General features: G+C 39.5%; 1 protein-coding gene across 1 annotated transcript in view; it reads left to right on the top strand.

Annotated features, from left to right (window-relative positions):
- Positions 1 to 20083, top strand: part of igsf9bb (immunoglobulin superfamily, member 9Bb) — a 669303-nt gene that overhangs the window by 599258 nt on the left and 49962 nt on the right. The window contains exon 13 of the mRNA XM_060846739.1: positions 17127 to 17302. Coding sequence (XP_060702722.1) covers positions 17127 to 17302 — 176 coding nt within the window. The remainder of the gene's footprint in view (positions 1 to 17126; positions 17303 to 20083) is intronic.

Below are 20083 nucleotides of genomic sequence, written 5' to 3'. Positions count from 1 at the left end.
TATTTCACAAGAAAGGCATTGCAATTTTTTTTTCCGTGAAGAACCCATTTGATGTTTAATAGTTGAAATGCTAACCTGTTAACCAGCAATAGAATACTTAGAGGAGGCAACTGCTTTGTGGTATTATTGCTAGACTCCAGTGACCTAGTAATGTTCTGGGTTCAAGTCTTGCTATGGCCATTGGTGGAATTTGAATTCAATGTAGGAAAAATCTGAAATTAACAGTCAAATAACCAGGCAACTGTTGTTGATTGTCAGAAAGACCAATCTGATTCACTAATCCCCTTAAGGGAAGAAAATCCATCATCCTTACCTGATCTGGTCTACATGTGATTCCAGACCCACAGCGATGTGATTGCATTTTTAATGCCCCCTGGCCAGTTAGGATGGGCAATAAATGTTGGCCTGACCAGCAATGTCCACATTCTAAGAATGAACAGAAGAATAGAAACTCTTTGTTGTTCAAAATAGACATAAATCCTATTAATAAATGGTTGGCTATATATTCTAGATTTTATGATTTTATGTTTCCTTCAGTCAGAGTCAGTTCTGTGACAAAGGATTATGCAGTTTGATGATGTGTTGAAATTACACAAATATCTGTCAATTTGGATCATTATGTTGGTTTGCACTTTGAGCTGGAGTTGAAAGCAATTAAACCTAATTCACTAGACAGCACATCAGGGCCATCAACTATGTTAGTGGAAACACACCCAAGTGTCTTGAGAACTCTGGAATTGGGTTTAACTTGCGATCCTTGGAAGATGCTGGTTGAAATCATGACAAATTCTTCCTTAATCAGTGGATTCCTGTTGACAAGGGAATTAGGGATGACAGAAACAAGGCTAATAATTTGGGCGGCACGGTGGTACAGTGGTTAGCACTGCTGCCTCACAGCGCTAGAGACCTGGGTTCAATTCCCACCTTAGGCAACTGACTGTGTGGAGTTTGCACATTCTCCCTGTGTCTGTGTAGGTGTGCTCCGGTTTCCTCCCACAGTCCAAAGATGTGCAGGTCAGGAAAATTGGCCATGCTAAAATTGCCCATAGTGTTAGGTTAAGGGGTAAATGTACGGGTGGACTTGTTGGGCCGAAGGGCCTGTTTCCACACTGTAAGTAATCTAATCTAATCAAAATAGAATTAAAACATCAATCAGCCTTTGAAAGTGGGACCTGGAATCAACCATTTTACAACGTGAGCCTGTTCTGGTCTTTCAGTGAGATCATGGCTGAACTACAAAGTAACTCTGCATACCTGGCTTTTCTCCATATCCTTTAAATTGATCGAGCATCAGTTGCACTTTTCAGGAAAGTGTTTAAAATTTCAACCATGCTTGGTGATGGGAAGCCTTCAGAAATGAGATAATGAGAATCCAGAGTCAATATATTCCTGTTAGGGTGAAAGGAAAGGCTGGTAGATGTAAGGAATGCTGGATGACTGGAGAAATTGAGGGTTTGGTTAAGAAAAAGAAGGAAGCATATGCCAGGTATAAACGGGATAGATCGAGTGAATCCGTAGAAGAGTATAAAGGCAGTAGGAGTATACTTAAGAGGGAAATCAGGATGGCAAAAAGGGGACTTGAGATGCCTTTGGCAAATAGGGTTAAGGCAAAGCCAATAGGTTTTTACAAATATAATAAGGACAAAAGGGTAACTAGGGAGAGAATAGGGCTCCTCAAAGATCAGCAAGGCAGCCTTTGTGTGGTGCCGCAAGAGATGGGGGAGATACTAAACGAGTATTTTATATCAGTATTTACTGTGGAGCAGGACATGGAAGATATACAAGGAAGAGAAATAGGTGGTCACATCTTGAAAATTGTTCATATTACAGAGGAGGAAGTGCTGGATGTCTTGAAATGCATAAGGGTGGATAAATCCCCAGGACCTGGTCAGGTGTACCCTAGAACTCTGTGGGAAGCTAGAGAGTGATTGCTGGGCCCCGTGCTGAGATATTTGTGTCATCGATAGTCACAGGTGAGGTGCTGGAAGACTGGAGATTGGCAAACGCGGTGCCATATTTAAGAAAGTGATAAGGACAAGCCAGGGAACTTTAGACAGGTGAGTATGACGTTAGTGGTAGGCAAGTTGTTGGAGAGAATCCTGAGGGACAGGATTTACATGTATTTGGAAAGGCAGGGACTAGTCGTCATGGCCGAGGTGGACCGATAGGTCTGTTTCCGTGCTGTATATTTCTATGACTCTATGATCATATGATCAAATCACTAAACAAAACTTAAGGGGAGGCATTTAACTTACTACATAGGGATGGTCACCTTTTAAAACAGAGGCCAAGTGTTTGAGTACAAAAGCAGATTGATTCATAGAGATAACTGGGTCACACTAGAAGAGAAGACATTTTAGCACAGGTAAGATTCTCGAGCCTTGAGATGTGTCAGAATTTCACCCCAACAGTAATGATGCATGACAGCCTAAAGTTGATGTCCCTGTGTGCCAACACAGATACTGCATATAGATTGTATTTAAAAAATAGTGCCAGTCAAACCTACACAAGTCAGTGTCGTAACATATGTTGGTCCTGTCATGATGGAGTACCCACGTAGTCAGATGATAACAGGGTAAGTTTTCACTCGTGAGTCAGCAGAAGACTATATTCTGGATCAAATTGCAGAAAGCTCCGCAATGCTAAGTGTTTTGTAAAAGTGTCTCACTTTGAGTAATGACAAGAAGGCAGTAGATCAGGTTAAAGGGGTGTGTTAGTTTGTTACTTTCATCTTACAGTGCAATCATCTTTTCTTAAAGTGGAGTTTATTAACCATCAGACAATCTATAAAGGAAACCAAAAAAAAGTAACAAATAAAACTGAATAGAGAATGATTTACACTGGATTAAGGGACTCGGGAAAAGATTTACTATCAAATGCTACTACTAGCATTAAAATCAATGGAGGAACATCAAAATACGAGGCCAATCAGCACCTCATACCTGCTGTGCTAATCTATGTCTCAACTCCATTTACTTATTAATTCTATGTACTAATGTAGCCTCCTGATTTCCTTACTGACAAAAATCTATCGAGCGACGACTTGGATGTTTTATTATTCCTGGTGTTCACAGCTCTTAGGGGAATGGATGTCAGATTTCTACATCTAATTATGTGAAAAAACGTCCTGATATACTGTCTAATGATCTGGCTTATCTTTAAAACCTGTGACCCCCTCATTCTTGAATCCCCACAAGAAGAAATGAATTCTCTTCAGCCACCCATTCAAATACCTTCAGCATTACAAACTCCTTGATCATATAAATGCGCAATTTTCTATTAGAAAGAGATGATGAACTATGTTTACGTGCCCATAATTAGGAACATAAGACTTAAGAATGGAAATAGGCCATTTGAGCCTTCTCCATCATTCAATACAATAATGGCTGGTCAGATTGTTATCTTATCGCCTCTATCTAATCTGTTCCTCACAATCTTGGTCTCCATTGTCTATTGAAAATCTATCAAACTCAGCCATGGATAAGTTCAAAGATCCAGCTTCCACTGTTCTCTGAAGAAGAGAGTTCCAGAGATTTAAGATCCTCTCAGTGAAAAATGTTCTCATCTTTTCTGTCATTAAAGGGAAAAGTCATTTTTAAACCATGTCCCCAACAAAGAGAAACATCCTCCCTTTATCCAAGGCATCATAGCAAATTTATGACACAGGAAGAAGCCATTCAACTGAATTTATCTGCATTAATCTGCAGGCTTGCAGCTTACAGAGCTTCAGATTCAGATCTGGATACCTTTGAAATGAATTGGGATTTCTGCCTCCACCACTAAACCAGGCAGTGAAATTGAAACACCCATCACCATCCAGGTGAAGACGATTTTCCTCTTGATTCCTATAAGCCTTCTACCAATCACCTTAAATCTGTGCTCTCTAATAACTGACCGTACAGATAGAGAGAACAGGGCTTTCTTGCCCATTCTATCTCGGCCCCATGTAATTTTATACATCCCAAATAAGTCACTGCTCAGTCTCCTCTGTACTAAGGAAAACTCTCTCTCTCTCTTAGTATTTCTTTGTGGAATGAGATCTTAGGAATATTTTATTCATCAGTTGCAAGCCCACTGCTGGTGGGTCAGGCCTATCCATGACGGCAGATTCTCCCACAGTCAGTGCAAGTGAAACTGTACTCACTGCTGGGGACATTTGGATCTATTGTTCTTGTTCCATTTCTAATTTATGCTGATTCTATGCTCAGTCTCAAAGATGTCTGTAGTACTCCCAGTGTAACATCTCCAGGAATCAGAATCCATGGCCTTCATTTCTCACTGACATTAGTCCATGAGGTTTTGTTGTAGCTTTGTATGAACCTGAGGTTGAGAGGACCCCCATCAGTCAGAAGCGTTTGTAAACTCCCACCTTAAGAGTGTCAATTGCCTGCTGTTGCATCAGGCTAAAAATGATGGTGAATAAAGTCAGGACCAATACACATCTCTGCTTCATGCCATTGGAGATTTTAAAGGGATTCAAGGTTTGCTGTTGTGTTTGACTGGTTCACACTGATTTTCAGCATGGCCAAGAACATGGGTGAGCGCCCAAGCTTTTCAAGTATTTCAGAAGTCCTCTGAGGAGAAACACCTCGAGTCTATCGAAAATTTTCTCATAACTACAGTTTACAAACCCTGGCAATATTCTTGAAAAACAAAAACAGAAATTGCTGAACAGGTCTGATAGCATTTGTGGACAGAAAGCAGAGTCCACATTTCTGTTTTTGTTTCAGATTTCCAGCATCCACAGTTATAAAGTCATAGAGTCATAGAGATGTTCAGCAGGGAAACAGACCCTTCGGTCCAATCCATCCATGCTGACCAGATATTCCAACCCAATCTAGTCCCACCTGCCAGCACCCAGCCTATATCCTGCAAACCCTTCCTATTCATACACCTATCCAGATACCTTTTAAATTAAATTCTATCTGCTACTTCTCAGTCCATTGGCCATCTGATCAAGATCCCATTGTAATCTGTAATTCTTCACTGTCCACTACACCTTCAGTTTAGGTGTCATCTGCAAACTTACTAACTGTACCTCTTATGCACACATCCAAATCATTTATATAAATGATGAAAAGTAGTGGACCCAGCACCGATCCTTGTGGCACACCATTGGTCACAGACCTCCAGTCTGAAAAGCAACCGTCGACCACCACCCTCTGTTTTCTACCTTTGAGCCAGTTCTGTATCCAAATGGCTAGTTCTCCCTGTATTCCCTGAGATCTAACTTTGCTAACTAGTCTCCACCACTTTCTCTGACAACTCATTCCGTCCATGTACAACCCTCTGCTTGAAAAGGTTGCCCCTTAGGTCCCTTTTATATCTTACTCCTCTCACCCTAAACCTATGCCCTCTAATTCTGGACTCTCCCACCCCAGGGAAGAGACTTTGTCTATTTATCCTATCCATGCCTCATGATTTTATAAACCTCTATATGGTCACCCCTCAGCCTCCAACACTCCAGGGAAAACAGCCCCAGTCTATTCAACCTCACCCTATAGCTCAAATCCTCCAACCCTGGCAACATCCTTGTAGATGTTTTCTGAACCCTTTCAAGTTTCACAACATCTTTCCGATACGAAGGAAAGCAGAATCGCATGCAATATTCCAAAAGTGGCCTAACCAATGTCCTGTACAGCCGCAACATGACCTCCCAACTCCTGCATTCAATACTCTAAACAATAAAGGAAACTATACCAAATGCCTTCTTCACTATCCCATCCACCTGTGACTCCAATTTCAAGGAGCTATGAACCTGCATTCCAAGTCTCTTTGTTCAGCAACACTCACTAGGGCTTTACCATTAAGTGTATAAGTCCTGCTAAGATTTGCTTTCTCAAAATGCAGCACCTTGCATTTATCTAAATTAAGTTCTATCTGCTACTTCTCAGCCCATTGGCCCATCTGATCAAGATCCCATTGTAATCTGAGGTAACCTTCTTCACTGTCCACTACACCTCCAATTTTATTTACTAACTGTACCTCTTATGCACACATCCAAATCATTTATATAAATGATGAAAAATAGTGGACCCAGAACCGATCCTTGTGGCACTCCATTGGTCACAGATCTGCAGTCTGAAAACCAACCGACCACCACCACCCTGTTTTCTACCTTTGAGCCAGTTCTGTGTCCAAATGGCTAGTTCTCCCTGTATTCCCTGACCTTACTAATCAGTCTCCCACGAAGAACCTTGTCGAGCGCCTTACTGAAGTCCATATAGATCACTTCCACTGCTCTGCCCTCATTAATCCACTTTGATTTCCCATGCACAAAGCCATGTTGACTATCTCTAATTAGTCCTTGCCTTTTTAAATACATGTATATCCTGTCCCTCAGGATTTCCTCCAACAATGTGCCTACCACTGACATCAGGCTCACTGGTCTATAGTTCCCTGGCTTGTCCTTACCACCCTTCTTTAACAGTGGCACCATGTTAGCTAGCCTCCAGTCTTCCGGCACCTCACCTGTGACTATCAATGATACAAATATCTCAGCAAGTTCTTTTTTTTTTGTTGATACTCTTGTAAAACTTCTCTGTACTCACTCCAGAGCATTGTGAACTTCCTGGAATATGGTGACCAGATTACACAAAAAACTTCATTTGTGGCCTAACCAGTGTTTTATACAGCATTATATCCCTACTTTTGTTTTCTATATTTCATCCAATAAAGTAAAGCTTTCCATGTGTGATAGACCAGGCCAGATCCCCTCAATACATTTCAAGAAAGTAGCCCAGACCCTAACGTTTCTGGTTGTTTTAGGCAGATGTAAAGTGAATATTCCAGGAGTGATGCAGCTGGTCAAACCACTTGACTTCAAGTGAAACAGAATTTATTCACACAACACCAAATGAAACCCAAACAAAAGAAAGCAGAATTTAGAATAAGAACCTATTTGAAAACCCAATGGACATGATATCTCCATAACTGAACAAAGAAACTATTCCAATTTCCTGCAACATCCCCATCAACACATCCTTTGACAAAAAAGATAAATTAAAACACAAGTTCTCACAGGAGAGATTTTAGGGAGAGAGAGAGAGAGTCAGCCATAAATATTTGTTGAATCAGGGAACCTTGTTTGCCCAGCAGCTTCGAACAGATGATTAGATTAAATTGGAAACAGGCCCTTCAGTGCAACCTGTCCACACCGACCCTCCAAAGAGTAATCCACCCAGTCCATTTCCTGACTAATGCACCTAACACTATGGGGGCAATTTAGCACGGTCAATTCTCCTACATCTTTGGAATGTAGGAGAAAACCGGAACAGCCAGAGGAAACCCACGCAAACACAGTGAAAATGTGCAAACTCCACAAAGACAGTCACCCGAGGCTAGAATTGAACCTGGGACCCTGGTGCTGTGAGGCAGCCGTGCTAACCACTGAGCCACTGTACCACCCCAATTGCTAAAATCCAAACCAAACCAGAAAACATCTCCTGAACTGGGAGGGTTGGCCACTACCCTTTCATTGTACAGAGGATTTTTAAAAATCCTACAAACCTTTTCCCTGATTGTTGCCTTGGGCAGTATCTGTTAGCCATTAGCAAAATCCCTTATTGCAGCCAAATTGGAACTTCTGCCTTTTACAATCCTTCTTTAAAAAAACCAAGGAAAACATAACCTTGTTAAAGGAGCAGCATCATCATACATGTGCTTTCTCTACCACTTCATCTACCTGTACTGCTATTTCCAAGGGCCTGTATACATGCACCCCCAGGGATTTTCACTTCCACTCATATTCATTATCCTCCTGTTTATTGTGTGTTCCTTCACTTTTTCACTCTCCCCAAATGCATCATCTCACACTTGTCTGAAGTGAATTCTATTTGCTACTTTTCCTTCCACTGAACCAAAATATTGGTGTCAGGAGTCGACAGGTATCCTCTTCATTGTCAACTATATGGCCAGCATTTGTGTCATCTGCAAATTTCCCAACAATGCCTCCCATACATAAATTCAAATCATTAATGCATGCAATACACAGCAAAGGACCCAACAATGAGTCCCATAGAACACCACTAGAAGATGTTTTCCAGATGCAGAAACAGACATCAACCATTATCCTTTGTTTCTTGTCACTGAACCAATTTTGCTTCCAATTCACTATAAGTACCTCATGGGCTTTTACTTTTCTGACCAGGTTGCCATGTGAGACCTTGTCAGATGCCTTAGTAAAATCCATGTAGACAACATCAACTATATTACCCTTACCTTCACTTCTTGTTACTGCCTCAAAAATTCCATCAAGTTAATGATACATAATATTCCCCGATTGGTCCCCAACTTCCCAAGTGACAGTTTATCATGTCTCTCAGAATTGATTCTATTTCCCTACCACTGACATCAAATTGACAAGATTGTAATTAATTGGCCTAATTCTTTTGAACAATGATCCAACATTTACCAATCTCCAATCCTTTTATCCCACACCTGTATGTAGTGATGAACAAACAATTATTATTTCCCATTGATAGCCACTAACAGTCCCCATTAACAGCTATTCACCCTCCCACCCAGGTCGTTATCCACTCCTTTTTCTGTCCAACTGTTATTCCCTCTTTTTGGGCTCCATCCCTACTTATTGTTTATTCCCTACCCCTCTCCCCACCCTGTCTTCTGCATGAAAACAGACACTTTCCTCGCTACCACCAGTTCTGAGGAAGGGTCACTAGACTCAAAACATGAAGTCTGGTTTCTCTTCACAGATGCTGCCAGACCTGCTGAACTTTTCCAGCAATTTCTGTTTTAGTTTCTAGTTATTACTTTCTACCTGGCTTCTTCAACAGCTTGGAATACAAGCTATCCATATTATCAAGACCATCCCTCCCACCCCCCGCCCAATCCCGAGGATCCACAACATTTCTACAGTGAAAACAGATCCTAATTAAGTATTCAATTGTTTTGCTCATTTTCCTGTTTTCATTATTATTTCTCTAGGTTCACTCTTGAGAAGACTAACACTCACTTTAGTTACTCTTGTCATTTTAATTACTGGTTGAAACTCTCGCTGTCTATTTTCATAATTCTACCTAGCTTTCTCTTGTACTCAAATTTCTCCTTTTATATTCAGTCATTGCTGATCTGTCCACTTTTCTGGCCTGCCTCTAACCTTTGTAGATTTGTAAGCTGAATGATATCTGTCAACTAATGTGGACCTGATTATATTCTGTGGTTCTCTCAGGCAGAGTTGGCATTGGCTTAAGAAAGGACAATCATGTTTGATAGATTTATTAGAATTTTTGGGGATCCAACTTGTAAGGTTGATAAAAAGGGTCTTATAGATAGATGTGCAGAAAACGTTTAATAAAGTGGCTCACAAAATGTTCCTGCGAATCCTCTTCCTCCCTCTAGAAGGATTTCAGTGAGCATTCCTGATGAAGGGCTTATGCCCGAAACGTCGAATTTCCTGTTCCTTGGATGCTGCCTGACCTGCTGCGCTTTTCCAGCAACACATTTTCAGCACAAAATGTTAATATACAAGTTAACAGTTTATGAGTTAGATCAATATATTTGTATGGACAAAGGAATGGTTAATGGACAGGAAGAAAAGAATAGGGAGAAATGAGACATGGCAAGCAGGCTGGCTGTGACTAGTGGAGGGATCAGTGCTGGGGTCACCAATCAATATTAATGACTTGGACAAGGAGACTAACAGCAGTAATGTAACTGTGTTTGTTCATAATGCAAAACTGGGTGGGAACACAAGCTGTGCAAAGCTCACAAGGTGAATATAATATGAGCAAGTGTGAGGCTTTCCACTTTGACAGCAAGAATAGAATATTTTCTTGTCTTCCCTTTACCAGTTCCTAACATAAGCGGCAGGTGGCCTTGACCCGTCTGAAATCTATTCAGTTAAAGTGGCAGGAGGCGTGAAATGTTCTGGGAATACAGCAGAAAATGCCTGAGTGTCATTTTCGTGACCTGACCTTCTGCCAGTAGAATTAAAATCCTGTCATTGAAGTTTGCCCAGCTGTACAAAGTGGTAATCTTGATCTACCTAAACACACATCCAAATCAAAACTCAAATTTTCCTTGCATATTTTGTGTGAAAGTAAATATGGGATATTTTTACTATTTCAGCACTGGGTTTAAGTAAGAGTCAGTCCCTGCTTTGGTCAAATTCTCATTTATATGCATCAGATTTATTGACTTCCACATGTAGATGAATAATAGGCTATCTTGGGGTTGTTAGTGCTTAGACTATTTACTATTACAGCTGAAAGTTGAGCACAAGGTAATGTTGCGCTCAACCATGCTGTGTTTAATATGCAGAGAAGTAGGTCAGAGAAGTGAATACAATGAAAACTGGCTGGTTTGACAGAATTGGGCTCTAAGGAAATGGCTTCTGAAACACGCATTTAAATTTATGGCATTATACTCAGACTGTCCAATATCTGAAGGTGAGCTGTGCCTGTCAAAATGCACAGCACTATGGACATATTAATTGCTAACAGACAGTGCATGAAGGTGAAATCAGATGAAAAGCTGCAGGATTATTGAGGGCACACAACCACTGATGAGGAAAATCTTTTTATAGTGTCCCTTTAATATAATGTTGCCACAGGAACACTGACTCCAGTTGCACCATAACAAACGCAGCACAGATGTCTTCAGTGACATGGAGTGCCACCCGAATTTCTTTTTCTTATACTACTTAAGGCAAAATGCAGATAAAGATAAATAATCATGTCCCAAAATATGAATTAATACATGCTATCGTGCTACTGGCTATGGCAATCCAAGCATTCCGTCAGCTGGTACAAATTGACACTGCCCTTTCTGAACTACAGCTCTGTGCACATTGCATTCTGACATTGGAAAAGATTCATTGCACCTTTTTGCAGCTCTATGTCCACTGTTATTCAGATAATATGCTGATGCTTAGAACTGTACCTGCCTCTGTAAGTGGGAGGTGACTGGTCACGGTCATGGTGTTGAGAGGGAGGAAGAGAGTGGGTGTTAGGCCAGGTGACAAAACATTGAAGAGTCCATTTGTGCGCTCATCACTGCAAATCACTGTTAAAACAGTCCCTGATTTTCCTTGGAAAAAATCCAAAAAATCATGGGATAGGAGCCACTTTCTGACAATAGCATTTTCCATTGAAAAGGTGAAAATGCCAAATACATTCACAACCTATATGTATGCATCAACACCTTTCAGAGGATAATTTTCTCATTACCTTTCAGGTGACATCAGATCAGCCACCCATAAGCCTCTGCCAAGTTCTCTGTCTACGAACAGGCAGAGGGTGTAATGGTCTAATAACCCAATCCCTCAGGTTTTCCATTGAAGGAAGAAGGAGTTAGGTTAAGATTAAACCATTGTTCTACGTCTATTATGAGAATGACTTAACTTGCAAATATTCTTCATTGGTTATGAGGTGGAAATAGTGCAATATAAATGCACATTTTTTTCACATAATCACTAAATGCAAACGGTAAAGTGGAGCTTTTATATCTTGTATGTATCATAAAATCAATTGGCACAAAATAGGCCATTCAATGTACATGCTAGTTGTTTCAAAGTGTTAACCAACTGGTCCCATTCATGCCTGCTCTTTTCCTGTAGCTTTGCATATTCCTTTCTCGAGTATATTTCCAATTCTCCTTTATGCTACGTACTTCAATCAACTCCAGTTTCTTTCAACTGAAGTACAGTCATCCAACTTCAAAACCAACATGCCTCAATCATTCAATTTAGCACACAGCAGCTTTTCTAACCTGTACTTACAGATCCCTGTGGTTTGCTCAATACGCTGTTAAAAGAGGCTGCTGGAAGTGTAACATTTGCAGGGCAGGGGAACTGTAAATTGAAGGGAAAATTGTGAGCCCTTGCAGACAGACCATAATTGTAGATTAGACAAAGTGCCAGTAAATGAGTACCTTCTGCAACACAAAATAGGTTTGTAGAGTCTGACTTCGAAAATGTTAACTACTCCCTGTTTGAAATAAAAGAAAGTGCATGTAAATATCTTCTGGAGTGCAAGCAATATTTTAGTTAATCAAATATCTACCTTCAAGCATTAATTGTCATGTATCAGAATAGCTAACTGTGGATCAGTAACAAGTCCTTGTCGTTCAGGGTGTCACTGTATTAATGATGTAGTTTATCGACCAAGGCCATGCTCAAAGGTTGAAGTAACCTACTACATCTTTTCTCAATCTAATTTAGCTAAAATAGAAATTGCCAAAGCTGCCACTGATTGGGAGGCTATTCACGTAATGACTTTCACAGCAGTCAGTACAAAGGACAGGGTTTGTCTGCAGTGAGAGTGCTTTCCACTGAATTTGAAAATATACTGTAATTTCAAGAAATCCTTGAGCAGCAGATTTGAAAGGCAGACTCATAAAAATGGAGGAGTTCAGGGAGATACAAAAGATTTTACTATAGTTATTTCTAAGCACTGTTTCAAATGGAAAATGTATTAAAATGGAAACACCACTTCTAGCTAATATGCTTATAGTTTTAATTTGCTTTTCTTCTGCACTTATTAAACACTGTTTCCTGAGTGTTAACATCATCCTGCTTATCATCAGCCGTTAATATAAATCATTCCAGCTCAAAATGAAAGGAAATTTGCATTTTCCTGTAATCAGAATTTCATAAATACTTCAGGGAAACATTTCTCAGTGCACTTGTAACTAAACCTTGACCCAAGATTTATAAAGAATAAATGAACAATGTTGCTGAAGTGAACATACAGAAGAGGTCTTTTGCCAAGGTTTTTTGTACAATTGTTAGTCACTGGGAGGATCCTACACACTGGTTACATTTAATGCCATACGCTCATTTATTTTGCCTGAGTACTAGAATTGCACTCCAGTTTGAGATCTTGGGAATTTTGGTCAAGTGCTCATAACAGAAGAACAAAAGTATTTTTGAGGCCAAGCGGGTGAATAAGTGCAGCTTAGTCCACAAAAATATCTGCCATGATTTTATTGAATGGCAGAACAGTCTTGATGGGTCAGAAAGTCTATTCCTGCTCCTATTTCTTGTGTTCTTATGTTCTAAGAACATGCCTCCTGCTTCTCCATCTGCCTCCTTAAAACAATGTCCTTCTTTTATTTTACTAAGTGTCCCAATAAATTTCGTGCAATTAAACCAGGTTAGCAAATAATCACCAAGGACCTGCCTTCAGATAGAGGAGACAAGAGGAAGAACAAAATACACAGCACTTCAGGATCATGAGTGCTGTATGAATGTGAGCTACCTCCTGCCATTGTGCAGAGCTCATTCAACATGTTGCACTTCCTATCTCTGGAGAATATGGTCTTAAAGTCAAGGCAAACCAGGTTCCTTCAAACTGGCAATATAACTGGCAAACAAGCTTAGCTTGATGAGATGATATAATTCATATTTATATAGCATCTCTGTGTCCTCACTGTATTTGAAAGTGTCCCATAGGCAATGAAATATTTTTTAAAATATATTCATTGAAAAGTAAATAAATGCACAAGACCAACCTGTTTATTTTCATAAATGATTATCAGGACAATTCACTAGACATGCTCAAATTTGCTGCATAGGGTCATTTCTGTTCACCTGAATAGGCAATGTAAAATGTTATCCAAACACAGCCCCTTCAACAGTGCAGGATCTCCACCATAACATCACTGAGGTAAAGTTTAGATAGCATGCTTGATTCCATTAGAGTGGGGTTTAAACCTATGGCTGACTGACAAAGAGGTAAGAGCATTATTAACAAGCCAAGCTGCTGCATCAGTAGCTAGCACTGCAGCAGACAGAGGGGCTATTGTTTTGGAACAGCATGCTTTAAAAATGGAACATTTGGTGCTGCCGCACTGCAAACTAGTATACAATCAGCTCCAACTTAAACCATTAAAATGTAGGTGTTATCTGTGATATAGGTCCCAAAAGGGAATAAGAAGTAAACGTGAAAGCTGTCAACAGCAAGTATTGTGTGCCAACACAGCACACCTCAGTTGGCAAACATCCATATGTCACTAGCAAAATAATGATAACCCTTTAGCTTAGTCATGTGTGAAATCCTATTACTAGTCAAATTAAATAAATTACTGATGGATGGGCCATGTCTTTCTAATTTACACAAATTGACAATCCAATACATTTTAATATATTGAAGTCCAGTGATTTCAGCAGGACAACAGCAATTTTCTAAAGCTCTGCAGTGCTTTCTATATTTCCTCCATTTCTGCATTGCACGTGGTATCCAGATTTCAGTTGCATTACTAATTTTTATCATTGGCACTAATCTTTAGTATACACTGTGTAAAAGTCAGCTCTGATGTGGGGATCATCCACATACCAATAGATCTGCAAGATGAACTGACTCAGCCCTCTTTGTCGCAGATATGAATTGCTCTGCACTGGTGGGTATAAAGGGACCCAGTTTGCAAACTGAGGAAATTGAACATGTAAGTGAACTGCATGCTTTCACCCAGTGTGTACTGTACATGCCAGCTTGATTCAAGCACCTTCATCAAAACCAAACATTGATCTGGTATGCCAGATTTGTACCAGTGCCTACTGAGGGCCATCATTAAGTGTTGGTGCTTCAGCAGGATTCTGTCACAAAGCGTGCAAAATGGAGGCATCAGAAAATATTACACCATAAATACCTGATAATGACAAGATTGTTACCTTTAGCATTTTCAAATGACCAGGTCCATAATTCTCAACATCTGAAGTAAAACAACAATCATTTTACATGCAATGAATTAGTTTAGAAATTTGTGTCCTGATTCAAAAGTGTCACTTATGGTTAAATTATTTTAGGAGCATACGTAAATTACAAAGTAAAATAAGTTATTTATTCCAATAAACCTAAATATATAGAGAGCTTATCATGGAATTAGAATCTTGTCAACCCTTTCATGCCATTGATCATTAAACTTGGTGAATGCTTTCACTTCTTTCCTTACAGAGTGTAAAATTTTAGAGCACCAGGTGAGGCAATTTGACCAATTGTACCTGTGATGACTCTTTCAAAGAACCCTCATAATTTTTCCTATTGCGCTGTTACTTTCTGGTAGATCTACAATAATATCCTCTTCTAATTTTTGCCTAATTCCAATGAGCTAAAGTGGGTGAAGAATTGCTAAGATCACTAGCTGGTGTGCATCATAATCCATTCAGAAAAAAAAATTATGGTTTTGCTGCAAGTTGCTTCCCCTTGCATATTTGCAAATAGGCTGGTTATTCAACCAAAAGCTGGATGTTAGTAATGTATAGAGCCATAGTCAATAAAGGACTCTCTCTTCAATAGACAGTGACCATTGATTATGTATAACCTGAGAATAGCTATTCCATAAGCATGGACTAAGGTGCAGAAAGTTCCACAGCCAATATGGACACAGAATCCATGCTGGTTTTTTTTCTGCTGTAGATTATATAGTCTTCTAGCCGACCAAACTAACCAAACCCCCACGTTAATAAGCAAGGTTTTTAATTATGGTATATGGCTCTTTTTCTCACATTGATAGAATCATACAGTTCAAATGCGGCCATTTAGCCATCAAGTCTGTACCACCAAAAATATACATCATGCCACATGAATCTTACTTTTCTGCACTAGGCCCATGGTTTTGGATGTTATGACACTTCAAGTGACAATTCAAGTACTTATGAAAGGTTGTGATGTTTCTCTCCCAACTACCCTTCCAGACCTCCACCTTCCTCTGGATGAAAGGTTTTCATCAAATCCTTTCTAAACCTCATGGCTTTAATTTTTAAATTATGCCCCTTTGTCAGTGACCCTTTGACTAAGCTATTTTCAAATCACCCTGTCCATGTCCCTATAATCTTATAATTTAGAAGAGCCGGTTGGACTGGGATTTACCAAGTTAAAAATCACACAACACCAGGTTATGGTCTAACAGGTTTATTTGGAAGCACTAACTTTCGGAGGGCAACTCCTTCATCAGGTGGCCGTGGAGTATAAGATCATAAGGTACAGAATTCATAGCAAAAGTTTACAGCGTGATGCAACTGAAATTATATATTGTTAAAGTTCACTTAAGAATGTAAATTTAAAACAAAAATCTGGATTTACATATGAATGAACTAAAACCAACATGGTAATTCTAAAAGATGTGAGACTTTACAAACAATCCAGATCTTTTTCAATTTATAATTTCAGTTGTGTCACACTGTAAACTTTTGCTATAAATTCAGTGTCTTACAATCTTTTACTCCACAACCACCTGATGAAGAAGCAGCGCTCAGAAAGCTTGTGCTTCCAAATAAACCTGTTGGACTATAATCTGGTGTTGTGTGATTTTTAACATAATCTTTTACACCTGTTTCAGGTCGCCCACTCAATACTCTGTGCTTTTGCAGACTCACTTCAAAGCTAAACTCCTTCATCCCTGGCATCATTCTGGTAAATCTTCTTTGCTTCTCCCAGTGCATCACATCACAGCATGGTGACCAGAACTGCACATAGTACTCCAACTATATTACGTAACTAAAGTTCTGTGCAAATGCAGCATGACCTCCCTCCTCTTATAATCTATGCCATAACCAACAAAAGGCAGTCTAAAGCAACCTTTATGCCCAAAGCTGAATTAATTGACCAAGATTTGCATCTAATAAACATTAATTATAAATGTTTCCACTGCAGCAACTAATATTAATCTTTTCATTCCAAAAAAATTGCCTTAAAACTCACAGGGAATAGGCAGGAAATTGATGTTGACATCATGCTCAGTCAGAGATCTGGTGCGAAATGGCCTTCTTCAGCAGTGTAACAATTCTGTGAGAAGATCAAGGATCAGAAGCAATTGGTAGATCAGTGCAGGAGGGAAATTATCTTTGCAAGTTGGAATTAGGCAATGTAAGGAAGTTCAATATTTGCAATTGTGTGCCATTTTTGAGCTGGAAATTATTAATAGTGCCACTAGATGCGAAAAGTGTGTTGGGCACACATTTACAGCTTAGGAGAGGTTTGAGGGAAGAGTATTCTTATTAATGACATGGATTGAAGGGTAAACCACATTTCTTCATGGATTATATTATTATTTCAGTGCTGTTTCACTCCACAAGATTTGGTTCACCCTCAAACTGCAAGCTGGCCCGAAAACATATACTTCACTGGAATGCAAGTGCTAACTATCTAGTTCTATATTTGCCACAGGGTAAAGAGGGCTATGCTGGGACCCCATGACTGGTTATCGCTGCCTGTATCCACAGGCCTTACCTGGCTGCTGGTGGAGGGCCTGGAGCCTGAGACCGCATACCAGTTCAGTGTGCTAGCACAGAACAAACTGGGCACTGGGCCCTTCAGTGAAGTCATCACTGTGAACACACTGGGTGAGTAAAGTTGTTTTCAGTGTAAGAGTCTACTAATTCAGTTCTGGAATGTTTTAATTCTGTATCATGAAATTTTCTAAGATTTTTGTTCTATTCATAAATGCTCAAAAGCCTTTCAATACATGTTGATTTTAAGCCAGCATGGATGGCCATATTGCCATTAGTGTCTACTGTAACTGCTGGTGTTGGAACTTGGCATCCTGGCTCCTACAATATTGAAAACAAGGCAACCACACATGCTGGAAATCTGAAACAATAACAGAAAGTGCTAGATTAACTTAGCAGGTCTGACAGCATTTGTACTGAGAGAAACGGAGTTAACACTTTAGGTTGATGACCTTCAATCAACATTGTTCTGATGCCAGCTCATTGACCTGAAACACTGATTTAAGGTGATTAGCAAAAGAACCAGACCACACATAAGGAAAATTATTTTTGCTCAGTGAGTTGTTTGGGTCCAGGTTTGCAATGCCTAACAGGGTAATGGGGAGAGATGCATCATTTCTTTCAAAAGGAGAGAAAAATGCAGGGCTTCAAGAAAATGGCAGAGGAGTTGGGATTGGAAATTACTCCTGTCGAGGTCAGGGACAAGTTTGATGGGCCAAGTGGCCTGCTGTTTTGCAGTTTCTATTCTTGGACTATATCCCTGTGATAACCATAGAATAAAGGGGAAATTTGAAAATGATGTTTTCACCCAGAGAATTATTCCAAATGAAATGCTTCACCAGAGGCGATTATTGATGCAGACACGGTAACATTATTTAAGAGGGTTTGGAAAATAAGCAAAAGGAAATGGGGAAAGGGGAGGGAAATAGCAATTAGTACAGATACCAGCAGAGATATAACGGCTGAATGGTTTTCTTCTGTTCTGTAAGTTCCAAGGTAAAGTCTGTTTCTATTGTTTTTATTGAAAGATTAACGATTTACGAGGCTCTAAGTCTGAATCATGTAAGAGCTGCTGACTGAAAATGAAAAATTAAAATGAATTTATCAAAATAAATCTGCAAAATAATGAATATGGTAAAAACAATGACTGCAGATGCTGGAAACCAGATTCTGGATTAGTGGTGCTGGAAGAGCACAGCAGTTCAGGCAGCACTTTGGATGCTGCACTTTGGATGCTGCCTGAACTGCTGTGCTCTTCCAGCATCACTAATCCAGAAAATAATGAATATGTTAGTTGAAAAGCATAAGCTGGGATGGTTATTACTTTGACTAACACTAATAATAAAAAAGACCTTTGCATGAATGAAGAGTCCTTGCTCACGGATTACCTCTCAGAAAATTGTAGCACAGAAGATGAAGTAATTGAACTTACATTAACGTCGGTGAAGATGTCAGAAAACTGAGTGTTCACAATGATAAGGATATAATAATAAAGCTTTAGGTATGAGTACAGATAGTTCTGACTCAGCAGTTCAACTGTTGTTACAAACTTTGTGCATTCAATTTGCAAACTCACCTTAATTGGCAACATGTGTCAATGGTCCCCATGGAAATAAATGCATTATAATATACCTCCAAATTCTGTATTAATGTTAGTTTAGGATTATATGTTTAATAGGGAATATCAACATGAGATTTCCCAGAATAATACATACTTAACATTTAATAATGTGAAGTGCATTGACGTAATGCTCATTAAGTAGGTTTTGCGATATTTTCTTAAATCGTAATTAAACCAAATAACTTATAAACAAGGCTTCAGGAAAGATTAAATAGCCTATAATTTCTACAAGAGCTTAATGTGTTCTCTCGTGGCCAGGAAATTATGTTAGGCTCGGTTCCGTTCGTCTGCTTGAGAAATTGAGTTTACTTTGTCGTTCTTTCCCAAAGCATTACGCCATCTATCCCATTCCCCAAACCAAAAAAGGAAGTAGTGCACATTTAAAGTACATTGCTCTTTGCTGTGCTCACAAACTTAGTTTTTATCACAATGCTCTCAACTTATTTCAACAGCTTTCTGTACAAATTTAGAGCTTGCAATTATAAATTCTACAGCACCTGTCAACATTAAGGATGTTCCAACGTGTTACACAGACAGCGAATATTTTTGAAATGGGGTGACAATTGTAATATATGAAATTCAGCAACCAACGTTTCCAAGGCAAAGTCCCACATAGCAAAAAGAAATATCTGACCAGATAATCTCCTTTAATGATGTTGCAAGAGAGATAAATATTGTCCAAAACTTCAGGTGGCTTCCTTTACTCATCTGCAAATAGAGCCATAGGATATTTAATATCCTCCTGAGAGAGCAGACATGCATTCAGTTTAATATCTGACAGTGGATGATTTTTCAGCTGGAATGCCTAGTCATTCTCAACAGAATGGCCAGTAACAAGGCTCACTACAGAATGACACATTATTGAGCATATTGAGAAAATTATCATGCCTTATAATTTGCGCTGCACTTGAATTGACCGATGGTGAAAATCACCATAGCCCAAAGGACTGTTCTCTCATTAGTTAGAGACATGACTGGTGGTGAGTTTGACCTGAGGTGAGGGGTGGGTTTGAACTTTTGTGGTGACCCTATGTGGCATAGGAACTGAACCCATGTTTTTGACATTGTTGCATATTCTTTTCCAGCCAACTAACCTCAACAAGAGTCCCAGGTATCTCAAGACACTGACAATAGATTTGCTTTTGCGCCTGCCACAGTGAACAATTTGGGAGAAGGGAGCAGAAAGATAGAATAACAGCCCAAAGTTTAACCAACAATGTTCCAAAAAAAATAAATATGTCAAAAACTATAGGGTAAATCTTTCCCTTCACTAT

This window comes from Hemiscyllium ocellatum, chromosome 29 (genome assembly GCF_020745735.1).
Source record: "Hemiscyllium ocellatum isolate sHemOce1 chromosome 29, sHemOce1.pat.X.cur, whole genome shotgun sequence".
Lineage (NCBI taxonomy): Eukaryota > Metazoa > Chordata > Chondrichthyes > Orectolobiformes > Hemiscylliidae > Hemiscyllium > Hemiscyllium ocellatum.
This window is presented reverse-complemented; position numbering and strand designations above follow the sequence as displayed.